The 25659-nt window shown below is 46.2% G+C and overlaps 1 protein-coding gene across 1 annotated transcript in view; it reads left to right on the top strand.

The window, feature by feature from the left end:
• Positions 1-18893, top strand: part of syde2 (synapse defective 1, Rho GTPase, homolog 2 (C. elegans)) — a 127831-nt gene extending 108938 nt beyond the window's left edge. Inside the window, exon 7 of the mRNA XM_085983543.1 lies at positions 14576-18893. Coding sequence (XP_085839669.1) covers positions 14576-15078 — 503 coding nt within the window. The 3' untranslated portion in view covers positions 15079-18893. The remainder of the gene's footprint in view (positions 1-14575) is intronic.
• The last annotated feature ends 6766 nt before the right edge of the window (positions 18894-25659 follow it).

Here is a 25659-nt window from a genome sequence, read left to right as displayed (position 1 = left end):
GTGCAACCTTGACCCCATCCCTGTAACCTTTGATCCCAGGCAGATGCGCCAGCACACCTAGTGGCAAGCGAGTCTAGCATCAGCAACAAATCTGGTTTCATGAAATGTACTGTCCCTCCAATAATTCCCTGCTACCATCGAATCCCCTGCCTCCATTAAATCTATCTGTCAAAATAATCACCCCACCGTAACAAAATATTCCCCAATTCACCTGAAATAATTCACCTTTGTCCCAAACCTAATGCACATGTTGAAAAGAAATGGGCCAAATTGCCCAAACCTTATGCTGGGAAGATTTTCTTTAGGGGCAAGTTACAAAGCTCCAGAGAGTGAATGGTAGCAAGGCAGAATGGTTCAGGAACAAGTTCAAAGATAAACCGGTCTGCAGTAATAACAAGCTGGTGACTGTGAATATGTGACTGGGTGTCTGCAGAACCAACCAAAAAAGTCTCTTCATAACTACATAGAATTTACAGCACAGAAACAGGTCATTCGGCCCACCATTCCGGTGTTTATGCTCCACACTAGCCTCCTCCCACCCCTCTTCATCTCACCCTATCGGCAATCTTGCAAGTTCCACTGCGAACAGTCAGTGAAAAAAGGTAGTTTTGGAAATCTCAGGCAAATGTAGAACTGGTACCAGAACAGCTGACTTTAACCCTTGCTCTGAAGTCCTCTTGATTTTATTGTGAAGAAATATAGTTATCAATTTAATATTTTGACCACACAAGGTGAATGAAGATTACGCTTACTATAATGTACAGTATTTTTCACCTCTTCATTTTGTTTTACTGTTAACTAACTGCTGTCATGTCCAGGGGAAGTCCTGTCTCCCTTGGCCAAATAGTTTTGTAAGTTTTCAACCCCTGGACTGTGAAACTGGAAAAAAACATTAATATTACCGAAATAAAACAACTAAAATGTAGCCGTATTACTGTTAATCCCAGTCTACGATAATAACAACTGCCAATATTCTTTCCAAAAATGTAGGCATTTAATTCTGGTCATTCTCTCTCTTCCATCCCCAATCCCAGTTAATGAAGTCTAAAAGATACAGATTGAAAGTCACATCGCCAATGCTATCAGGTTAATTTTTGAAGTGTAGAAATGGATTAAATATAGAAGAGGTTCTGCCAAACAGAAACACTCGGGAGCACACCACGTTCAAGAGAGCACAAATCAGTGATTTAGTCCACAACACTGGTAATGTTTATCCATGTAGTATTAATTCGAGAATGCAGGGAGAAAAAGCTCTCCCTGCTTTTCTGAGGGAAGGCTGCAATTTCACAAGCTAAATTTGTCAAGAAATTAATTTGAATGCCACCCAAGGTCAACTGTAAATTCCCACTCGACCTGTGCAGATTGAAAGTTTTACAATTACATTAATGGGTTTCTCCCTCTGCTGTGTTTTCTCCCAGCTCCAATCTACTACAGCTCTTCAAGGGATGGGGAGAAAATTGGTGAGAACAAGGAAGGAAACAAATGCACTTTTTTTATTGGACAGGGAATTAACACTGGAAGGATTCATTTCTTCTGTTCCTAACTTCAGTTTTAGGCAGTAAAAAGTATATGCGGTGAAAGCACCTTGTGTGTTAATTTCAAAAATTCAAGCACTGATTATGATAGTACAGGAAACTTTGGTTTATCCGGAGGTTAACTGTCCGGAATGCTCGAGCCACCGGCAAAAATCAGGAGCCGTTTCGTTAGTTTTTTTTCACCAGTCAGGCTCTGCAAGGTCTCGCTGAAGCTGTTGCTAAGCTACAGAGACGCTTGCAAGGTACGGCCGACTGTTTAGAAGCTGTTGCTAAGCAACAGGGTTTGTTGCCAGATACGGAGCTCAAAATCTCCGTATGTTTCAACATTAGCGCTGGTTTGTCCGGCAGTTTTGATGGGACGGCAACAGCTCGGTCCCGTCGGTGCCGGATAGCACAAAGTTTCCTGTACATTGTAAATGAATTATTGAAATGTTTCTATTCTCAAATTGGATTGACTCTTCAACCACCTTCTAACTTCAACAGTGGTCAGATTGAAGAAATAGCAAACTACAAAATTTTATTTTGAATGTAGCTTCATTTCTCTTCAGACAATAAAGCAGATGTGTACTTGAAGAAACAAGACTATATCCATAAATGTTTTCAGTAAAGTATATATTTCAAATTTAATAAGCAAAATTGGGAAAAGGCTAAGGGGGAGGAATTGGGCACCTTAGCGCCTCTGGGGGGGCGCTAATGGGGCACTACCAGCTTTGCGACCAGGCGCGGTAATAGTACCAATGCCCGCGAAATTGAGGTGGAGGTTTGCGGCGGCGGTAGCCGCTAGTGCCACGATCCCCTGCACCCGGAGATCGTGACGTCATCCTGGGTGCGCAGCGCCCCGGCTTTGAAATTCACTCTTGCCCCCCTGCCTGAGCACCTGCTGTTAGCAACGACAGGTAGAGGAGGCGGAATGCAGGCGGATGAGTGCTGCTATATAAAGGCGTCAACTTCCGTTTTTCTTTAGTCGGCAAAGAATGCTGCCTTGTCAGTTTGACAAAAGCAAATAGGTGCTTTGAGCAATTTGAGAAAACTTGAAGGAATATTCTGGCTGAGAAAAATTTATCACTTTCATTTGAGTAACATTTGATAGGGCAACATTTCCATTATTTAATGGGGGCTGTACTGGCACTGGACCTCTCCCTCCAGCGTCACCGTCGGAGGCAGCGGAGGCAGAGAAAAATATTGCAAAATGTGGCCAGAGGCAGGAGGGCCAACAGGGCTCTCCACAGGAGGCATTACCCTCCCAGGGTATTCCGGCAACATTTCTTCTACATCAACCTCACTGAGGAGCAGTGTCTTAGAAGGTTCTGCTTCACCAAGGGCGTGGTCACAGAGCTCTGCCACCTCCTGCAGCCAGACCTCAAGCCTCACATCAGGAGTACCACATCTCTCTCAGTGGCAGTCAAGGTCACCGTCGCCCTCAATTTCTATGCCAGCAGATCCTTCCAGTGTGCAACAGGAGACATATCTAACATATCGCAGGTTACAGATGCTCTCTACAGAAGGAGAAGGGACTACATTTCTTTCCCCATGACCAGAGAGGAGCAGGACGAACGTGCATGTAGCTTTGCCAGGATAGCGGGCTTCCCGATGGTGCAGGGCGCCATTGACTGCACCCACGTCGCTTTGCGGGCACCTCATAACAATCCTGAGATATTCCGTAACCGCAAAGGCTACCACTGTGTCAGGCTGTGTTTGTCCACACTACTGGCCAAGACCTCCTGGGCCATTTCCCTCTATATTGCCCTGAAGAGCTGCGGCAATAGCCTCCTTCCAGTGTCCGGGAACAGCACTGCCCTCCTTTACTCCATTCCCGCGACCAATGCCTCATCTCTGGGAGTGAGATTGAGTTGCTTGCAATTCGCCTTCACAGCCAGCAATGCTGATAATGAGGATCTGCACAATGATGCAACCTCCCCTTTAAGAGCTGGAATGAGCCAGTGTGAACTATCATTCCCAATTGCATTGCACCTGAAATTCATTATTGATCTGCTGGTAGTGGCCTACTGAGGTTATTGGCGCTTGATTTACCGCTCCAGCTCTCCCCTGGAGCGCTAACAGCCAATTTAGGGGAACCTCAGATTCATTAGCGCCTGGCGCTAATTTTTCAAGATTTCAAAATTTAGCGCCCCAAACGGGGCGATAACGAATGTCTCCTCTAAGTACTTTCTAATATAAACACCTAGGGGGAAAAATTTGTCCCCTTAGTGCTTCCCATTAGCGACGGTAGATGGTGCAAACGGGGTGCTAGACCAGTATCGCTGGGGCAAGGCGAGGTGAATCCAGCGCCGCACGCCAAATCTGGCGCTCCATAGCGCTGCTGGTAAGAGGTATCGCTGGGAACATCAACGCCAGGTGGATCATGATGTCAGTGAGTGTGCTGACCGCCCGATTTGCAAAATTGATTCTCGCCACTTACCTCACCGCCTGGAGGAAACACCGACAGGGTGAGCTGGCATGCAGCACCAGGAAGCCGGCTCCAGGGACATTATTTAAAGGGATAATCAGTAATCACTCACAGCTGTCAGGTTAGTGCAGTTTCAGTGGCTTTTTTGTTAGTTTCACTCACTGCAACAGTTTCATTCAGTAATTTCAAGATTCTTTTGAATCTTCTGGCAACTAAAAAGTAGCTACATTTATTTGTCAAAGATTCAAACTGCTACACTTGGTAACATTAATGGGGGGTTGTACTGGCATGCCGCCTTGCCCTCCAGGACCTACAGCAGATGGAGCATAGGCAGCAGGAAATAGGGAACATGTGCGCAGAGGGAGGAGGAGGGCCATCAGGGCTCTCACCAGGAGGCCTTACCCTCCAAGGGTATTCTGAGAGCACTTCTCCTACCTTCACTTAAGCGAGGTTCAGTGTATCAGAAGGCTTCGCTTCACCAAGGAAGTGGTCACAGAATTCCAGCCTCAGACCAGGGCGACCATGGCTCTCACGGCTGCCAGTGGCAGTCAAGGTCACTGTGGCCCTCAATTTCTTCACCAGCGGATCCTTCCAGTCTGCAACAGGCGACATAGCTAACGTCTCACAGTTAGCCATCCATCTCTGCATCCAGGAGTTCACTGAGGCGCTCTACAGGAGAAGAGACTACATTGATTTCTGATCACCAAAGCAGGATGAGTGTGCAAATGGCTTTGCCAGGATAGCGGGCTTCCGCATGGTGCAGGGCACCATCAACTGCACCCACGTGGCTTTGTGGGCACCGCATAATAATTCTGAGGTCTCCCGTAACCGCAAAGGCTACCACTCACTTAATGTGCAGTTGGTGTGCGACCACACACAGCAAATCCTCAATGTCAATGCTCGCTATCCTGGCAGCAGCCACGATGTCTTCATCCTGCGCCAGACCCATGTGCCAGCACTCTTCCAGCCACCATGCCATGCTCGAGACAAGGGCTATCTGCTCTCCGCCTGGCTAATGACTCCCTTCCGCAACCCCAACACTCGTGCCCAGCACTCATATAATGAGAGCCATGCTGCCACCAGGAACATCATCGAGCAGACCATCGGCTTATTGAAGCAATGGTTTCGCTGCCATGACCGCTCAGGAGGAGCCCTCCAGTACTCGGTGGACTGGGTGTCCCATTTCATGGTGCTCTGCTGCATGCTCCGCAACCTGGCCATCATGAGGGCGCAGCCCTTCCCAGCAGGGATTGCGGGACCATCTCAGGAGGACGAGGAGGAGGAGGAGAAACAAGAGGGAGGGAGGAGGCAGCAAGACAATTGGCCTTCTAGACGGGATATCCGTGACCGGCTCATCAGACTCCAATTCACATGAATGAAATCCCGGATCCCTGTCGCTCACCACTTCCCCATCATATAATCCCTGTCTCATGTCCTCCTGGGTGCAAAGGTGAAATGAGGGAGACCACAAAATATTCCAAAGACCATTAATAAATTTATCTATAAACCTATCGCACATATCACATGAATTCTAATAACTCATGACCCTTGTGCCTGCCATAGTTGAATAGCTGTCATTGTGTGTAAGGTATGCGACGTGGGTGTGAGTGTTGCTCGGTAGAGATTGTTGGTGGGTGAGCGCTGCGGGTGTGGTGCTTTGGGCAGTGTGTGAAGATTGTGCTACAGATGGTGGTACAGGAAACTTTGTGCTATCCGGCACCGACGGGACCGAGCTGTTGCCGTTCCCTCAAAACTGCCGGACAAACCAGCGCTGATGTTGAAACATACGGAGATTTTCAGCTCCGTGTGAATCAACAAACCCTGTTGCTTAGCAACAGCTTCTAAACAGTCGGCTAGCGTCTCTAGCTGAAGCTGTTGCTTAGCTACAGACCTTGCAGAGCTTGACTGTTGAGAAAAAAGCAACGAAAAGAGAAAAAAGCAACGAAAAGAAAAAAATCCTAACGAAACGGCTCCTGATTTTTGCCGGTGGCTCGAGCTTGCCGGACATTTAGCCTCCGGATAACACAAAGTTTCCTGTATGTAGCATTTGTTGAAGCATTCGCTCACTGACCACCCGAGTGAGGTTGTTAAATTTCTTCCTGTACTGTGAGTGGGTCCTGGGGACCACAGTGCTGCCCGAGACGTGCTGCGCTACCTCCCTCCACATAGTGTGGAAGACTTGTGGTGAGGACCTCCTGCCACTTGCCGGGTAGAGCACCGCCCTCTGTCTCTCCACAGTGAAAACCAATGCCTCCGACGCAGAGAAGCATTTGTGAAATGCCCACTGGCGATTTATTTCTGTCATTAAGCCAAAGTTCTTCTTTCCTAAATTACTTGCGGCTCAGTTATGCCACCACCCTAGTGCACAGAAGGAATTTTTTCCTTGCATTTATTATGGGAAAGGGTGCTGCTGGCTTCCTGCAATTCTAGTTTTCCCAATGAAGCTTGGAATTGGAGTTAAATTGCCTGGGGCTCAGTTATTTCATACGGTTTTAATAACCTTAAATGGTTTTATAGTGTAATGCTGATTCCTGCGTTAGAATCTATTTGAACTGCCTAGTCCTAAGACTGTCCTGGTAAGCACAGTACCTGGCAAGAAATAGATTGTTGTAGCATGTGTTGACTTTTGAGAAAAACTTCCCGAAGGCTAGTTAAAAGGAGTGATGTACCTTGAAGTTTCTATTCAAATGAAAGCAATCTTTCACTAGTAAAGCAGGCACTGTTTAACATGTCTAATTAACAACTTCTGACAGTTGAGATTTCAGCAATATGGTTTCTAAGGATTGATTTGGGTTGAGAGATACAAGAGACTGAAATAACATTTGAATGAATTTCTGCTGAGATGGTCGGAGATCTCACCAGTCATCAGATTTCTGCTGGCGGTTCCGTGGTGCCAGTTGTGGAAACTAGTTTCATTCAGCATTTTTGTCTGATTTATAAAAAAAAAAAAAAAAAATGTTTTGTGACCATGTAGGGTTTACATACACTCTCCCCTCAATTCTGTGGGGCCTGTGTTTGAATTCAGGGCAGACTGTTGGGATGAAGTGTCCTCTCTTGTGCTGCATGTAAAGCTACTGCATGAATTAAAATGTAATAGTCTTAACCCAATTCTTAGTGAACATGGGTCCAGAGCACAATATAGCCCATAATTAAGTACAAATTATCACTAAATTGTCAATCTCACTCAGTGATCACAAGGAAAGTTAATGTAGAAAATGGAAAATTCATACATACTGCAGTAAGGGCTGTTCTTCTGAGTTTCAGTTGGGGCATATTGTTGGAGTCGAATAGAAGCAGATTTACTTTGCCTTTGTCGGTTCTGTCTGGCCATGGAGTCCTTGATGCTGGGACTGAATGCCAAAATGGGAAGCGTTCCAGCTCTAACATCCCTCACCTGGATGAATACAAAACGCTTACTTGTGTATGTGGGGTGGGGGGGATGATTTTCTTTGGTTAGTTCTTTAATATCAAATTCTCTGCACTGAGGAAGAGTATAGAGATTGTATGCATTACAGCTAATTCATTATCCCAATCCAATATGACTGCAGAAAATGAAGAATTAACTGAGTACATGATGGCACTGTGGCTTGGTGTACCAACATCTTTTAGACTCACATCTGGCCCAGACTGATGCCAAACAATGGAAACTTTCATCCCAGTGATAAAATCTAAAGTAATTGATTCTGAGCAGTTACAATTCAGTTTCTACATGTAACAAAACACACTGGCCCAGAAATTCGGGTTGGAGGCTTCCCGCGGGTGCAAGCCTCCGACCTGCACTTACCTAGCGCGCTGGCCGTTGAGCTGTGGGCCCGCGTGGGATTCCAATCCTGGGCCTCCTCCAGCTGCCGGCGCGCAGTGCTTGCGTATCCCAGGGGTGCAGTTAGTTTGAAGCGTCCCCTGGGATCACGTGGGCCATGGAGAGCCAATGGTAGCAGGGAATCTGTATTCATAGATTTGACAGGAAGACCTGTCAAATTTATGAATACAATTCAGCCCCAAAACATCACTTAGTGCATTTTATTTTTGTTAAATTATTTTATGGCACAAGTCAGTCAGAGTAACTTAGGTGTGTGTTTCTTGATTTTAAGTGACTATAGCTTTAGTAGCTTTTAGCTGTTTACTTATTAGATCTCTGCCATCTTTTTACTGTATTTAAATTTATTTTGGAACAATATTTAGAGTTCCTGCATAGTTGATTCTGCTTTTAGCTGAAGCTTTAGCAGTCCAGCTTTCTCCCTCTTTAAAAATCATGGAGATTATCAGCTATTGGTCTTAATGAACAAAAAAGGATTCTTAATGAGAAAGGAGGATGCAGATGTGAAAGAATAAAGGCTGGGCTGGACATTAGCCATCAAAACATTACGGTGGGGGGGTGGGCTGTGGAGGGCAAAGCAGTAGGTTGTGGTTATAACATTGACACCAATTGTTGCTACGACAACTGGCAGCGCAAGAATGTTTATCATGGCTTCGCAGAAATCTCTCTCTCTGACCATTTTCTCTGCTCCTCCTTTCGTGAAGGCATTGACTCTGATTCCACAGTTACTGCTCATGATGCCATTCTTCTGGTCTGAGCAGAGATGGTGCTCGGTAGCAGGCTACTTGATCAAGAAAAGGGCATCACAACTGACCCTGATCCACACAGGTGCATTTCCAGCAGGAATTGCTGATGGCAATTATTAACAGCAACTGTGGCTATTTTCCCTTCTCTAGCTCAGGTGCTGTTTTACATATCTTTTAAATCTTACAGAAACATTTTTCAAATGATGCAGAAACTATGAATAACAAATGTTCAGAATATTATTGCCTTTTTGAAGTTGCAGTACTCCTTAATGATTTATTCATTCAGTAGATCTCACCACACAAAAAAAAAAAGTCAGCTGCTTGAACCACCTGTTTAAATAAAGTTTTAACCGTACACCAAAACAATTTGCCTGCCAGTCATGCTGATGTCGGTGATTCACTGAACTCTATCGGAACAGAGGAACAGGAGGAGGCCATTTAGCCCTTCGTGCCTGTTCCGCTATTCAATGAGATCATGGCTGATCTGTGACCTAACTCCATATACCCGACTTTGCCCCATATCCCTTAATACCTTTGGTTAACAAAAATTATCAATCTCCGATTTAAAAATAACAATTGACCTAGCATCAACTGCCATTTGCGGAAGAAAGTTCCAAACTTTTACCACCCTTTGCATGTGGAAGCGTTTCCTAACTTCGCTCCTGAAAATGTTGGCTCTCATTTATAGACTATGGCCTAGAAATTCGGTCGGGGCGCCAAGCTTGCCTGGGCGCCGGAATTACCGCTCTGGACGGAGCCGCTTGCGCCAGCTGGAAATTCCGTTTCAGCGCCCCAAACGGAAGCGGGGGCACTGCTCGAGGCGCCCCGCATCCCTCTTTGGGTACTGCAGGCCTTCTTAAAGGGGAGGGGCCTGCTGCAGCGCGATCAGAGATCGCAAGTGCCGGCAAATAAGCCCGGCACCGAGGAGAAGTGCCGGGCTCTTGGGAGACAGCCGGCACAACGGGGGGGGGGGGGGGGGGTGCTCAGGCCGGGGACGGCGGCGTGAAGAGGTGCTGGCAGGCGGCCAGCAAAAAAAATGGCCGCCCCGCACCTCCTTTAATTAGCGCCTCTACCACCGCAGGTAGGCCCCCCTGAACTGGTCGCAAATTGCGACCGGCGTTAGCGGGGGGCGCGAACAGATATCGCGATCGGGGCGCTGCGCACACTGATGACGTCATTGGTGGCGGCGCAGCGCTACAGGCTAACGCCGCCATTAGCACCCACCTAAATTTTGCGGGAGGCGTGGCCAGTGGCACTAAACCCACTAAGTGCCCTCTTTGGGCGCTAACTGGTGGCGCAGCCCACCGAATTTCTAGGCCAATGCCCCTTAGTCCTAGACTCCCCAACCAGTGGAAATAGGTCCCCTTTAGCTACCCTATCTGTTGCCCTTAATATCTTGAAAACTTTGATCAGACCACCCCTTAACTTTTTTAATGCTAGGGAATACAACCCTAGTTTGTGTAATCTCGCCTCGTAATTTAACCCTTGGAGTCCGGGTATTATTCTGGTAAACCTTCACTGCACTCCCTCCAAGGCCAATATATCCTCACTAAGGTGTGGTGCCCAGAACAGCTCACAGTGCTCCAGGTATGGGATAACCAGGGCTTTGTACAAAATGTCAACAAAGCATTGAGAATTATTCAGTTGGCAAGAATTTTAATTTGTGCAATTTAACCCTTCCCTTTGGCACTTCAGTCTTAATCTTGACCATAATCTTTAATGGATACGATGTCTGGGCCATTTGTACAGAAGCACACATATTTGACAAACTTGTCTCAAAGTGGATTCTGTCAATCAGTTGTCATTAAGTTCTTGTACAGATCAGCGCTGGTACAATCTTTGTATTGTTTAGGATCAAACCTTAAAATCACTAACAAATGTTGCATATTACACAGTAACTACGCTATATAAACATTTGTTCCCCCAGATAAGTAGGCATTGTGTGTATTTCAATGAATTGAGTTGGGAGTTTATTGCTTAGAAAAGCAATAACAATTCTGTTTCTGTTTGCAGTACGATGCAACTAGCAAAATTAACCACTCATTTATTTTGTGTAAAAGCATTGTATCGATCATCAGTTTTATCAACTATGTTCTACCGTAAAACCCTAAATCTTAAGTGGTTTACAATTTGGAAAAACTCTACTAAAATTGCCTCATATTTGACTCTCTTATTTTGGAGAAACATTAAGACTTGTCACACAGAACTCTTGGCTACTGTGATGGCTGCTTTATTACACCCATTCCTCAGTTTGATTAGACTGAACACGTTGCTCAAAATGTTTTGCCATGTTTCTGTTCTGACAATGTAACTACTGTAGCTGTTTTTGTTTTGAGCTAAATTGCACATGTCCAGTGTTGCATTTACAGTATGCATTGCATTTGCCATCTGTTCCTTGGGGATAATTGCACAGCAGCTAAGACAACTTGAGTACAAGTGGTTTGGTAATGCAAATGTGACAAGAATATTGGAAAATTACTGGAACTAATACGTAAGTGAAACATGGGACTGTAAAAGAGAGTGCCGGATTAAACTGCAGGATTTGAAATGATCATCACTAGGAAACTGTTGTACTAATGGTAATGCTGTTTACAGGAAACTTTGTGCTATCCGGCACCGACGGGACCGAGCTGTTGCCGTCCCATCAAAACTGCCGGACAAACCAGCGCTAATGTTGAAACATACGGAGATTTTGAGCTCCGTATCTGGCAACAAACCCTGTTGCTTTCGCCAGCTTCTAAACAGTCGGCCGTACCTTGCAAGCATCTCTGTAGCTTAGCAACAGCTTCAGCGAGACCTTGTAGAGCCTGACTGGTGGAAAAAAAAAAGCAACGAAAAGAAGAAAAAAAACTAACAAAACGGCTCCTGATTTTTGCCGGTGGCTCGAGCATTCCGGACAGTTAACCTCCGGATAAACCAAAGTTTCCTGTATTTGTTTGTCTGCACCTACTACATGTTTTAAGTTCATGCAGCCAATCGTGCTTCGTGCTGTAAAATGAACGGAGCTAGGCCCCTTGGGTCAGAGCGATCATAATATGATCGAGCTCTCAGTCGAGATGGAGAGTGAGGAAATTGAATCAGAGACTAAGGTCCAGAACTTAAATAAAGGGAATTACGAGGGTATGAGACGGGAATTGGGTAAGATTGATTGGGTGGTGTTTCTGGGGGGATTGACAGTGGATAGACAATGGCAAGCATTCAAAGATAGAATGGAAGAATTCCAGAACATGTTTATACCGGTTTGGCATAAAAATAAACCTAAAAAGGTGACTCAACCGTGGATAACGAGGGAAATTAGGGACAGCATAAAATCAAAAAAAAGGGCATATCAACTGGCAAAAAAAAGCACCAGACCGGAAGATTGGGGGCAGTACAGGATACAGCAGAAGAGGACAAAGGGATTAATCAGGAAGGGGAAAATAGAATACGAAAGTAAACTTGCAGCAAAAATAAAGACAGACTGCAAAAGCTTTTATCGGTATATCAGGAGGAAAAGACTGGTAAAATCCCAAGTCGGTCCCCTGCAGTCCGATTCGGGAGAATATATAATGGAGAATAAGGAAATGGCAGACCAATTAAACTCATACTTTGGTTCTGTATTCACAAAGGAGGACACAAATAACCTCCCAGGAATATCGGCAAACATAGGGACTAATGAGAGGGAGGAGCTGACAGAAATTAGTATCTCTAGGGATATGGTGTTGGGTAAGTTGAGGGGACTGAAGGCCGACAAATCCCCGGGGCCTGATAAACTACATCCTAGGGTACTTAAGGAGGTGGCCCTGGAGATAGCAGATGCTCTAAGGATCATCTTCCGGAACTCCATTGACTCGGGAACAGTACCCGTGGATTGGAGGGTAGCTAATGTTACACCAATATTTAAAAAGGGGGGTAGAGAGAAAGCAGGGAATTATAGACCAGTAAGCCTTACATCGGTTGTGGGCAAAATGCTAGAGTCCATTATTAAGGATAAAATAGCGGAGCACTTGACAAATGGGGAAAGGATCGGACAGAGTCAACATGGATTTACAAAGGGTAAATCGTGTTTGACTAATCTGCTGGAATTTTTTGAGGAAGTAACTGGTAAAATAGATGGGGGAGAGCCAGTGGATGTGGTGTACCTTGACTTCCAGAAAGCCTTCGATAAGGTTCCACACAAAAGATTGTCATGCAAAATTAAGGCTCATGGGATTGGGGGCAAAGTATTAACGTGGATAGAGAACTGGCTGGCGGATAGAAAACAGAGAGTTGGAATAAACGGCTCGTTTTCAGAGTGGCAGGCAGTGACCAGCGGGGTGCCGCAAGGATCTGTCCTGGGACCCCAGCTGTTCACAATATATATAAATGATCTGGATCAGGGAATTGGATGCAATATTTCCAAATTCGCTGACGACACTAAACTAGGAGGAGGGGTGGGCTCTGATGAGGATGTCAGGAGGCTACAGTGCGATTTGGACAGGTTGGGGGAATGGGCGGATACGTGGCAGATGCACTATAATGTGGATAAATGCGAGGTTATCCACTTTGGGGGTAAAAACAGGAGGGTAGATTATTATCTAAATGGCAATAGATTGGGAGATGGGGAAGTGCAGAGGGACCTGGGTGTTCTTGTGCACCAGTCACTGAAGGAGAGCATGCAGGTGCAACAGGCGATTAAGAAGGCAAATGGTATGTTGGCCTTCATATCAAGGGGGTTCGAGTATAGGAATAGGGATACCTTACTACAGCTGTACAAGGTGCTGGTGAGACCGCATCTGGAGTATTGTGTACAGTTTTGGTCGCCCCATCTGCGGAAGGATGTTCTTGCCATGGAAAGAGTGCAACGGCGATTCACCAGGCTGATACCTGGAATGGCGGGAATGACCTACGAAGAGAGATTAAATAGTTTGGGCTTGTACTCACTGGAGTTTAGAAGATTGAGAGGGGATCTCATCGAAACATATAAAATTATGGCAGGCCTGGACAGGCTGAATTCAGAGAGAATGTTTCCAATGGCCGGGGAGCACAGAACCAGGGGCCACAGTCTAAAAATAGCGGGCAAATCATTTAAAACAGAGATGAGGAAGAATTTCTTCACTCAAAGAGTGGTGAGCCTGTGGAATTCCCTGCCACAGAGGGCTGTGAAGGCTAATTCAATAAATATTTTCAAGAGAGAATTGGATATATTTCTGAAGGCTAAGGGGATTAAGGGTTACGGAGAAAAGGCGGGGACGGGGTACTGAACTGGTAAGATCAGCTATGATCTCAGACGAGGATCAGCCATGATCTCATTGAATGGCGGAGCAGGCTCGAAGGGCCGAATGGCCTACTCCTGTTCCTATCTCTATGTATCTATGTAGGCTGCCCACAGGAAGCAGGACTTCTCTCAGTAAACAAATTACACAATGGTCACCTTATCAAAGGCTACTTTTCCAAAATAGAATCAGGTGATGGCTGTATAACCGCCAATATTTACTTTTACTCTTGTTTAATTGTACATTTAGATAATGGTGTAAAACCGCTTTTAAACTATGAATGCAATTAAAACTTTTATTTCTCTATAACTAAATTGCAGTTGTAATAATTGTGCTAGTGGGTAGTTATCCAGGTTCTGTTCATTGGCAGCTGTTTGGTGTGGTTGAAGCTTGAAAACTGAGCCGTCCTCATTTGCTGAATGAGGGTGTTTGCTGCAACCGAATCTAGCTTTATAGGGATGTTTCAGCTTTGCAATTACTTAAAAATATTATCTGTGCTTTAATTTCAAACTGTTCAAAGATGGAGGATGGTCAGTGCAGGAGCTAAAGCTTAAGTTGGGAAGGCACCGTATTGAAGACAGGCCTTCCACTTCACAGGAGGAACTTTGTCATTAGTTGTGAAAGCTGAGTATTATCACCAGTTGTAAAAAAAAGTAATTCTAAATTAACTGGTGTATTTAAGGCGTGCAAAAGTTGTTACAATTTAACTGTAATGGCTAGTTTACAATGAAGTCTTGTAGTGGAAGAACTTAAGTCCCTCTTGATTTGTTAAGTTTTGTACAAGCACCAATATTTCATTTTTGGGGGGTTTGTTCCCCTATATTTTTCCCTTCTAGTGCAAAATGTGGGTACCAAAGAGCATATGGAAAGCGATGGATCTTCTGAACAGGATAAGCCGATCAATTATGTGAGGAGGAGGAAGCAGCGACCTGCAGTGTTAAACTTGTCAAATGCTGAGGTGACTGGGGTACTGCGGCCCAGACAGGTCAGGCTTGACAGCCCTAGTAATCGCTACGCTGGAGACTGGAGCAGCTGTGGCGAAAGCTACCTTCTGAGATCAAAGGAGGATAGCATAGAGGCAGACTATGATGATGTTCCTTCAGAAGATACTGGAAGCGAAGAAGAGAACACAGCAACAGACAGGACACATTACGTGCTGGAACCGCATGCAGAGCCCAAATCCAAAGAGCAAGCATACGAGGCCTATGTAAGGATGCAGAAGATCAACCCAGCACTTGAGCATAGGGTGAACCTTAAGAATCTTCAAGAAAGTATTGACACACTAATTGGAAATTTAGAACGAGAACTCAGCAAAAACAAACTGAATGCCACTTGCTAAAATGTTCTCCTCATTCTGGGATAGAGGAATAATATTGCAGGCCCAACTTAACCGTTTTCTTAGCTGTTTTTTGATGGCAGTAGACTTCTGGATACCAGAAGGAGCATGGACCATTTTGGGTCATCTGACTTATTTCAGGCATTCCAGGACATTTTTATGTATACTTTTTTTTCTTCTTATTGGAAGAATTCCAGTGGATTGACCCTTAGGGGTATGTGGTGCCTTAAAGGCATTTTTTTTTTTTAAGTGTACTGTAGACTGAGCATTGTGTTCAGGTAGGAATGTTAACTGATGCACTTATAAAGCAGGCTTTTGATGAGGACTTTTTGAAGGAGACTAGCCATTGCCACTCAGCAGACACTCTAGGGACTGAATCCTGAGTCATCTTTAAGAAACTAAAGTGTTTAATTCTGATCATTCTCATTTATTGAGGGTGGTTGATGCTGCTTGGCAGATCTTTCTGCAATGTGACAGAGTATTTTTTTCTCTCAGCAATAATTACCAGTTAGAGATTTGCTGGTCACCTTTCATTCGCAATGTAATACCAAGGCTGCTATGAAGAGACCATTTACACAAAAAAAAACCCTGCACATTTTTTGGGTGATGAGAAATATTGTAAACTGTGTTCTTTCTTTATTATTAACACGTCTCTGTAACTGTATTTAAACGCAAATCAAAACAAATGGTATATTTTTCTAACCCAGTATATTTTTGATAAAGTGTGGACACATCATTTATAGTGACACACCTACCAGAAGGCCAAATACTGTTAGATGTACTGCCTGGGAAATGTAGCATATATATAAAGTGCACGATGATGAGAGCTGTGAGGAAGTGTTCTCAACATAACGTGGCTGATCATTGGCAATTCCTGCTGCGGTATTATGTCTTGTCACGTCAGTATTGATAGCTAAGATTATTAACAGCATTAAAACGGGTGTTTTATATTCGAATGGTCCGTATCTTTACACAGATAGGAAATGTGAATGAATAATGACTCAGTTTAAACTGTCAGCCTGTGTTTTTAAAGGAACCTTTGAGAGGCTGATTTGTGTATAGTGTTGGGTACATTTTGCATTCATTTTTATCTGATTCTGGTCATCTTTCTGTAATGTTAACTGATGAATTCCAGTTGTAATGGCCGCAAGATGAGAATCTGCAAAGAATCGCAATCTAAAAATTGGCTCTCGGATTTTGACAGTACTGCAGTGGCATACTAAATGTAAAATTTGAAAACTCTTCAACCTAAATACTTTGCACAAGTGTAGAGTGGATTTTTATTTAAAACCTTTTTTTGAAAACTAATTATTTGTTGTAATCCACGCATCATGGAAAAGCTGAGTCATAGGAACAGGGCATCCAAAGAATGCCTGGCTAACTGGAGATCATCTTGTCCCCTAGAGGAAGGTATTCAGGATGGTTTTCTAACCAACCTTTGTGTCTGTATTGAGAAAGGGACCAGGTGTCTCAATTTTTAGCTTGGCTGATACTTAAAACACTGGTTCCGAGATAGATACAGATCAGGAAGTCGTCCATCCAGAAACTCTGCAGCCCCCTCCCTGCCCCCAACGTCCAACTGCTTCTTAATTGGTGCCAGGGTTTTTGCCTACACTACTCTATCCAGAACAGTCCATTCCACGTATTGATCTCCACATATTGATCATTCTCTGTCAAAAATGATTTCCTGACATCAATTCTAAATTTGTCCATTACTAGTTTGAACCAGCATTCCCTTTTTCCCGCACAGTTTAGTTTGAAGTAGCGTTTAGGATCTACCTTTTCTGAGGTTTCCGGAGCCTGCATCTGACCGATATTCACTGGGCGCTGCGGCCAGAGATTTATGCTTGTGCACTTGTCAGCCAGCAATTTGCCCCATTCATTTTAATGGACGGGAAAATCGCATGGTAGCGAGTGGCGAAGGGGTAGATGGGATCAGCAACAGAAGAAGCAGTCATCTCAAACAGGCGGGTGCTTTATATATTCATTTTGATGAAATAGGTGTGCAGGGTTGCTGGGCAGTGGTAGCTATACCGAAGGTTATGCAAAGGGTATAGTAACGTTAAGGTGAATGCGTTTTAATTATTTTTGCCTTTTTTTTCTCCACTTCTTCCCCCACCCCCCTTTTTTTCAAAGCCTTTGTGCCAGTTGTAAGCTATATGCTGTAAGGATGCCTGCAGCTTCCATGCAGCACAGGGCTGGCACGTGCAGTAACAGTCAATTGCAGCCTGAAACCTAGCTCCACCTTTTACTATTGCAGCATGTCTGCAGAGTTTGAGATCCACCATCCTCACTTCTCTTAAAGAGGAGGTACTTTTCAGTGGTGATTTTGATTAAGTGGCACTAAGTCCAATCTCACTCTTGGTCTATATCAAAGTCTAAACTCAAGGACTTGCTCTGACTGCTTCTCTTCCGTGGTCTTATGCGCTCCCGGGTGGCCATGGAGAGGGACCAATTTTAAACTTGAGGCCTTCCATGACCAGCAGGCACGACAGGACGTTAATTGTACCACTGATCGTGATTTAGTTTTATTTTGCGCTTCTTTCAGTTTGATCGGACCATTCGGAAGAGAGTTTTAATAGTGGTACCCTCCTCAGATTGAAGGGGGCACTTGTGGTGCTGATTTCTGTCCTGGTGACGCTGGTTTACCCGGTGCCACTTTTTTGGTCCAATTAAAATAGTCCCGATGCCGAATCATCTCCATTTCAGCACCCATAAAATGGGGGTCAGGTGTTAAGCTGGTCAGTCACTTGCCTGCACACTTATTCCTGCACCTTAGGCTTTGTTTCATTTCTTTCCTTTAATTTTGCCTGGTTTCTTAGTCCTCTGCATCTTATGCCTTGGCAAAGGCTGCCACTGAGTTGAGATGGCTTTTGAGGATCTCGAGGCTTTCAGAATTTGTCTCCCCATTGTGATTCTTCCCTTTAATTGTCCCAGTCCCTTTAACTTTAACTTTAAATTGCATTTAGTTTTCTGCTCCCACGATCCATTCAAATCTGCAGCCGAAGTTAAGCTAATGAGCCGACCACAGCAAATTGAGTACAAACAGCACATTTACATTTGAGTCTGTCGAAAATACGCCAACAGACATTCTGGCATAACCTACGAAGGAAAATCTAGGCTAACATCTGGAGTGAAGATTTACAGTATCCTTGGATTTCCTAGTTCCATGACTTGGTATGTGAAAAATTATTTAACTTGAAGAATAAGAAATAAAAACTGAAAAATTAGGTAATCTACACTTGAGAGATTCGACTTGGAAGTTTCATTTACGTCCAAAGCGTTAACAATGGGATTAAGATTTTAAACTACTTAACACTGGTACTTTTATTTTTCGAACATTTTGACCTTAAATTTTTTTTTTTTTTTTTTTTTGAAAAACCGGGATGTTTTGAGGACCCAGTCTTAAAACATTTACTGAAAATATGAAGTCTTATCATAACAAAATAAACTTGATAAAAATTGCCAGTGCAGTATATGTCACAAGTGTGTATTCTCCTGTGCCTCAACTTGCTTCTGAAATGATCTACTAATGTGTATACAGTGTATAATGTGAACAAATTTGGTCGTGTTAGTTTTAATTAACACTCCTCACAGCTTAAAGATTCTTTGTAAAAGGGTTTTCAGGCTCTAATTTATCTGCTGAAATTTTTATTCTTGTGTTTTAGTAATCCTGTATACATTATCTGTTACACAAAAGTATAGTTACCTTGAACCTGATAAAGTATCACTAAACATGTAAATATGACTTTATATACTGATTTTTAAGTATTGTGCTATACTGTGACACAAATATTAAAAAATGCATATTTAACAAATTCAGTTTCTCTGATAACGGGGAAAGGGCGGGGGAGTGGGACTAGCTGAAGTGCTCTTGCAGAGAGCCGGCACGGGCTCGACGGGCCGAATTGCCTCCTGCGCTGTAACCATTCTATGATGCTGCTAAAAAAATATATGGTAAACAGACAATTTCTGATGTACAAGATTTTGTGTGCAATCTAGGGTAGTTTAAAGACATTTTTCATGATATCTATACGCACCCATATATTATGCAATATATTTATTTTACTTTGCAAGTCATTTTTTCCATGAGGTTGCATGTGTTTACTTGAACACGCAGTTCATTTGTAATTAAAAATGCCTCGTTAGATTTTTTTAATAATTACACCGCAATATAGTTTGTTATACCACTTAATTCTGAACAGATATAGCTAATAAAAATTTTCCAAACCACCAGGAACAAAAATGTGCTAAATATTACTGAGCTTTGGACTAAAAAGCATCTTGTTTTTGGAAATAGTGGCGGGATTGGTGGCAGGTTGGGTGGGAAAAAAATTTTGACGACTGGTCAGGAACCTTTCCCAATGTCTGGTCTATCAGCGCTGAGCAGACTTGACAGGCGACCCAATTAAACTCATTAGCATCTAGTTGACAGATGATTAACAGGCTTTTTTAACTTAACCTTTTGACTTTGACTTCATGGCTATGGGAACTACACTGTTCGGGGACCACAGCTGTCAACCTGAGGCGGGAGTTCAGTGGCCATTGTTCCAGCTGATTACTTGACGGCTTCAAATGTACAGTAAAATCTCCCACCTGACAGATCATCACTTTCCTCAGCCACAAGCTGTTTCTCTGTCCATTTCCAGCACAGATTCTGCAGGTTTTCCACTTTCAATGAGGTGAGACTGGATGGAGAATGGAAAGAACTCTCACCATTGACAGAATGCTTCTGTCATTACTACTTCACCTGCCATCTGTTCTGTCAACATGGCTGCCCTTTATACTGTCTCACCTTGGTTCTCAGAATCCAACCTCGATCAGCCCCAACACCCGCAGCACCAGGCACACCAGCAGCACCAACATTCTCCACAATCACCTGATGCTGCAGAGGGCATCAGTGCCCGAGCACATTGCTGCCTGGGAGGCCAGGGATGGCCTCACCATGGCCAGATTTACTTCACTTGACGCTGCACACCCTGGCTGCCACATGATGCACCAGGTTGGCACTACTCCACACCAACACCATAAAGCACGCCTACAATGTCCAAGCTATTCCTTTCACCTCATTGCGGGGGGTACCGTTATGTCTCACCATTCACGGAAAGTGTTGAAAATAAAGGGGCCGGCTCCTGAGCTGGTGATGCAGCATCTGAAAGCAGGGAGGTTGAAGAGTGGCTTTAGCAAAAGGACAGCTTGGCAGCAAGGGATGCAAGAGTGCGGCAATGCTATGACGGGTCCACAGTGAGAAAGCATGCTGGCGGGGGAAACAACTGGAAGGAGACAGCTGTAATAGTTGAGAACCTTACCATCGCTGTGGACAATGGGGTCGGCAGCTGCAGTGGTGACAGGACCACTCGGACGTCCTCCAACAATCTGGTGGACTCGCTCCTCGAGATCCGTCAGAGTCTGCAGTTGAGGAGGACCTCCGGTGCGAAGCTGGTCCTTGCGGATCTTCGCCAGCTTGGCCTGCAGGGGAAAGGATGGGAAGTGATGTTACATGAGGCCCTGAGTTATCATCTCATGCCCCCCATGGTGGAACAGCCCTCACATGATGCCCTGAGTTATCATCTCATGCCCCCCATGGTGGAACAGCCCTCACATGATGCCCTGAGTTAAATGTGCATGTGTGTGACCAGATAGGGCCATGGGTGCTTGCTGACAGATGGCCAGTGGGGCATAGCACACCCTGTAGCCATAAAGTCAGGTGTGAATGGAGGGATGCATAAGTTTACATAAACACCACTCACCCTCACGACCCGAGTGAGGTCGTTGAATTTCTTCCTGCACTGCACAGGGCTCCTGGTCGCCATGCTGCTGGAGTTGACCCTCTGAGAAACATCCCTCCAAGCTCGTTGGTAGTCCTTATGATTAGGCCTCCTGCCATTGTCGGGGTAGAGTACATCTCGCTGGCGCTCCACTGCGGCCACCAATTCCTCCAGAGCCTCATTGGTGAAGCTCTCTGCCTCATCCTCTCCATCTGCTCCAAGTTTTTTGCGCCAGAGAAGGGACTGCGCCAATTTGCAGGCCTACAAGGCTCAGAGTGTGGATGCTGGAGCTGCCTGACCCACCCCTTTAAGAGCTGGCCGGTGCCTGGAAGTCTCGTGGTCATCGGTGATTGAGAGCACCTGCGCTGCGCCCGCCCGCCCCGATATTGGGTTGCGCCGGCATGTTAGCGCCTTAGGAGCCCCGTGTAACGCCTGAACTCGCGCCTCAATCACCTTTGGGACTGCAACCCAATATCGCGCGAGGTGGTGATAAGTTGCGTCTGTGTTGTCAGTTGGTATGATTGCACTAGGATGAGGGTGAGTGTGAAGGGTGGCTAGTAAGATGGGGATGTGATAATGTAGATAGAGGGGGATATGATTAGAGGTTTAAGGTAAGTTGGTGTGAGTAAGGATGTGCAGGAGTAGGGTAGGGAAGGCAGAGTGATGGGGATGTGATGAGAGGCACAGGAGGATGAAGGTGAGTGTGGCTTTGTACTAACATTTCGTGATCTACTGAGATCATTGAAAGGTTTGCGCCACTGCACCCAGGTCCTCCTGACCACATCCCTGCTTGTGCTCCGCAGTGTGCAACCAGGCTGTGTTGGTCTCCTGAGGAGGTCTCTTTCGCCCATGGGAACGGAAGTAGATCGTGCTGAGACTCCCGATTGTCAGTGGCAGCACTTCAATGCTGTAGAACACTGACAGCACAAACATCAAAAGTAAGATGGCCATGGTCTCTTTAAGGAAACCAGCTGATGACTCATCATGAATGACATCACCAGACCCGCTTCCTCTAATTGGCCTGGGAAACGCGCTGGGCGGGCTTAACAAGCCCTATCGACGTAAATTCATTTTCCAGAGCAGGATGGAGCCAGCTCCGGGGCTGTGAACTGCCACCGACATCGCTCGCCGCGGTGAACAAAAAACCGGCCCAAAGGCTGGATTTTAAGGAGGTAAGGCGGGAAACCCGGGAGGCCAGGTTTAACGGCAGGGCCTGATTTGCATGCAAGGCCTCGGTTTCAGATTGAGAGGCTTCCTGTGGGCGGGAAGGCCTGCGGCACTAGGCTGTACAGAGGAGGGAGGGAGGGAGTGTTCGTGTGGGGGCCGAGACGTTAAAAGGAACGGGGTGGGCGGCGTCAGGCAGACGATCATGGGTCGGCTCGGGCAGACGATCGCGGGTCGGGAAGACGATCGAGGGTCGGGTTGGGGAGACGATGGTCGGGTTGGGGGACGATCGAGGGTCGGGTCGGTGAGACGATCGAGGGTCGGGGAGATGATCGAGGGTCGGGTTGGGGAGACGATCGGGGGTCGGGTCGGGGAGACGATGGGAGGTCGGGTCGGGGAGACGATGCGGGGGTCGGGTTGGGGAGACGATGGTCGGGTTGGGGGACGATCGAGGGTCGGGTCAGTGAGACGATCGAGGGTCGGGGAGATGATCGAGGGTCGGGTCGGGGAGACGATCGGGGGTCGGGTCGGGGAGACGATGCGGGGGTCGGGTCGGGGAGACGATGCGGGGGTCGGGTCGGGGAGACGATGCGGGGGTCGGGTCGGGGAGACGATGGTCGGGTTGGGGGACGATCGAGGGTCGGGTCGGTGAGACGATCGAGGGTCGGGGAGATGATCGAGGGCTGGGTCGGGGAGACGATCGGGGGTCGGGTCGGGGAGACGATGCGGGGGTCGGGTCGGGGAGACGATCGGGGGTCGGGTCGGGGAGACGATGCGGGGGTCGGGTCGGGGAGACGATGGTCGGGTTGGGGGACGATCGAGGGTCGGGGAGATGATCGAGGGCTGGGTCGGGGAGACGATCGGGGGTCGGGTCGGGGAGACGATGGAGGGTCAGGCCGTGGAGACGATGGGAGGTCGGGTCGGGGAGACGATGGGGGGGTCGGTCGGGGAGATGATGTCAGGTCGGGGAGACGATGGGAGGTCAGGCCGGGTCGGGGAGACGATGGGAGGTCAGGCCGGGTCGGGAAGACGATGGGAGGTCAGGCCGGGTCGGGAAGACGATGGGAGGTCAGGCCGGATCGGGGAGACATAGAAACATAGAAGATAGGAGCAGGAGTAGGCCATTCGGCCCCTCGAGCCTGCTCCGCCATTCAATGAGATCATGGCTGATCATCCAAATTCAGTACCCGGTCCCTGCTTTCTCCCCATACCCCTTGATCCCTTTAGCCTTAAGAAATATATCCAACTCCTTCTTGAATATATTTAATGTATTGGCCTCTACTGCCTTCTGTGGTAGAGAATTCCACAGGTTCACCACTCTCTGGGTGAAGAAATTCCTCCTCATTTCTGTCCTAAATGGCCTACCCCTTATCCTTAGACTGTGACCCCTGGTTCTGGACTCCCCGACCATCGGGAACATCCTTCCTCCATCTAGTCTGTCCAGTCCTGTCAGAATGTTATAAGTTTCAATGAGATCCCCTCTCATTCTTCTAAACTCCAGCGAGTACAAGCCCAATCGACCCAATCTCTCCTCATACGTCATTCCTGCCATCCCAGGTATCAGCCTGGTGAATCTTCGCTGAACTCCTTCCAGGGCAAGAACATCCTTCCTCAGATAAGGCGACCAAAACTGCACACAATACTCAAGATGTGGTCTCACCAAGGCCCTGTACAACTGCAGCAAGACATCCCTGTTCCTGTACTTAAACCCTCTCGCTACGAAGGCCAACATGCCATTTGCCTTCCTAACCGCCTGCTGCACCTGCATGCTTACCCTCAGTGACTGGTGTACAAGGACACCCAGGTCTCGTTGCACTTCCCCTTCTCCCAATCTATTGCCATTCAGATAATAATCTGCCTTCCTGTTTTTGCCACCAAAGTGGATAACCTCGCATTTGTCCACGTTATATTGCATCTGCCATGCTTTTGCCCAATCACCCAATCTGTCCAAATCATCCTGGAGTTTCTCGGCATCCTCCTCACAGCACACACGCCCACCCAGCTTTGTGTCGTCTGCAAATTTGGAGATATTACATCTAGTTCCCTCATCTAAATCATTAATATATATTGTGAATAGCTGGGGTCCAAGGACCGATACCTGCGGTACTCCACTAGTCGCTGGGAAGTTGGGGAGACGACGGGAGGTCAGGCCGGGTCGGGGAGATGATGGGAGGTCGGGTCGAGTTGGGGAGACGATGGGAGGTCAAGTCGGGTCGGACAGATGATGGGGAGTCGGGCTGGGCCGTTAAAAGGATCAGGTTGGGGGGAGAGGATTGGAGCCGGATGATTGTGTTGGGTTAAGGAAAGCTTGGGGGCCGGCCAGTGGAGGATCAGTTGGGGGGAGCGGGGCAGTAAGAGGAGGATTGTGGCCGGCCTCAGGATGATCGTTGGGGGCTTGTCGGGAAAGGCGATCCAGGAGGTTGGTATAAAGGCACTTACCTCCTGGATCCAGCAGTCCCCACCTTGCTGTAACTGCCGGGTTTTACAAATTGTGTCAAACCTGTCCACATGCAGTTAAAAACAAAATGGTGATTAAAAAAGAGCCTCGTTATATTATTTAAATTGACATCCCGCCGCCTAGGAGCAGGTTGGCTGCCCACCCTGTCCCGCCACCCCTTCCCCCCCCCCCCCCCCCCCCCCCGTCCCGCCTCCGTTAAAACCAGAAGTTGGCAGGTTGGAGGCGGGTTCAGGTCAGGAATCCGATTTTTAACCATTTAAAATACCACCACGCTCCAAACCCACCTGTTTTTTTTAGCTATTCAGTATCCCTGCCATTTCAATATCATTTTCCTGTGAGTTTCTCTTGTTCATCCCATGGTGTCCCATCTTAATTCTTTTTTATGTTACTTATGTGCCTATAGAATACTTTACCATTTCTTTTCATGTTCTTTGAAATTTTCATTTCATATTTCTCTTTACCTTCCTAATCGTGTTTTTAACCTCTTCCCTAAGCTCATCACATTCCAGTTTGTCATCCTCTACTTGTTTATGTACTTTGTGTGTGCCTTTCTTTTTAGATTCAATATTACCCTCACCTCTTTTATTTATTCTTGGTTAGTTTGTTATTTTTTTTAGTTCACCCATCTCCCCTGTTCGCTGACCTACATTGGCTTCTGGTTAAGCAACACCTCGATTTAAAAATTCTTATCTTATTGTTTTCAAATCCCTCCATGGCCTCGGCCCTCCCTATCTCTGTAACCTCCAACCACCCCCCCCCCGAGATCTCTGCGCTCCTTTAATTCTGGTCTCTTGAGCATCCCCGATTTTAATCGCTCCACCGTTGGTGGCCGTGCCTTCAGCTGCCTGGGCCCTAAGCTCTTGAATTATCTCCCTAAGCCTCTCCGCCTCTCCTCTCTTTCCTCCTTTAAGATGCTCCTTAAAATCTACCTCTTTGACCAAGCTTTGGATCATCTGCCCTAATAGCTTCTTAAGTGGCTCGGTGTCAAATGTTGTTTTATAATGGCTCCTGTGAAGCTCCTTGGGATGTTTTACTGCATTAAAGGCGCTTTATAAATAAAAGTTGTTAGAATATATTTCCCCTGAACTCTATTGATTTTTCCTTTTAATTATTATCCGCGGTTGTTCTACCTCTTTATCAATATTTGTCTTCTCCAGCTCCTTTCCCAGTTCCTGGGTTGGCTTATTTCCAATC

Source organism: Somniosus microcephalus, chromosome 3 (assembly GCF_052327205.1).
Source record: "Somniosus microcephalus isolate GS21.2 chromosome 3, FLI_Smic_1.0, whole genome shotgun sequence".
NCBI lineage: Eukaryota > Metazoa > Chordata > Chondrichthyes > Squaliformes > Somniosidae > Somniosus > Somniosus microcephalus.
This window is presented reverse-complemented; position numbering and strand designations above follow the sequence as displayed.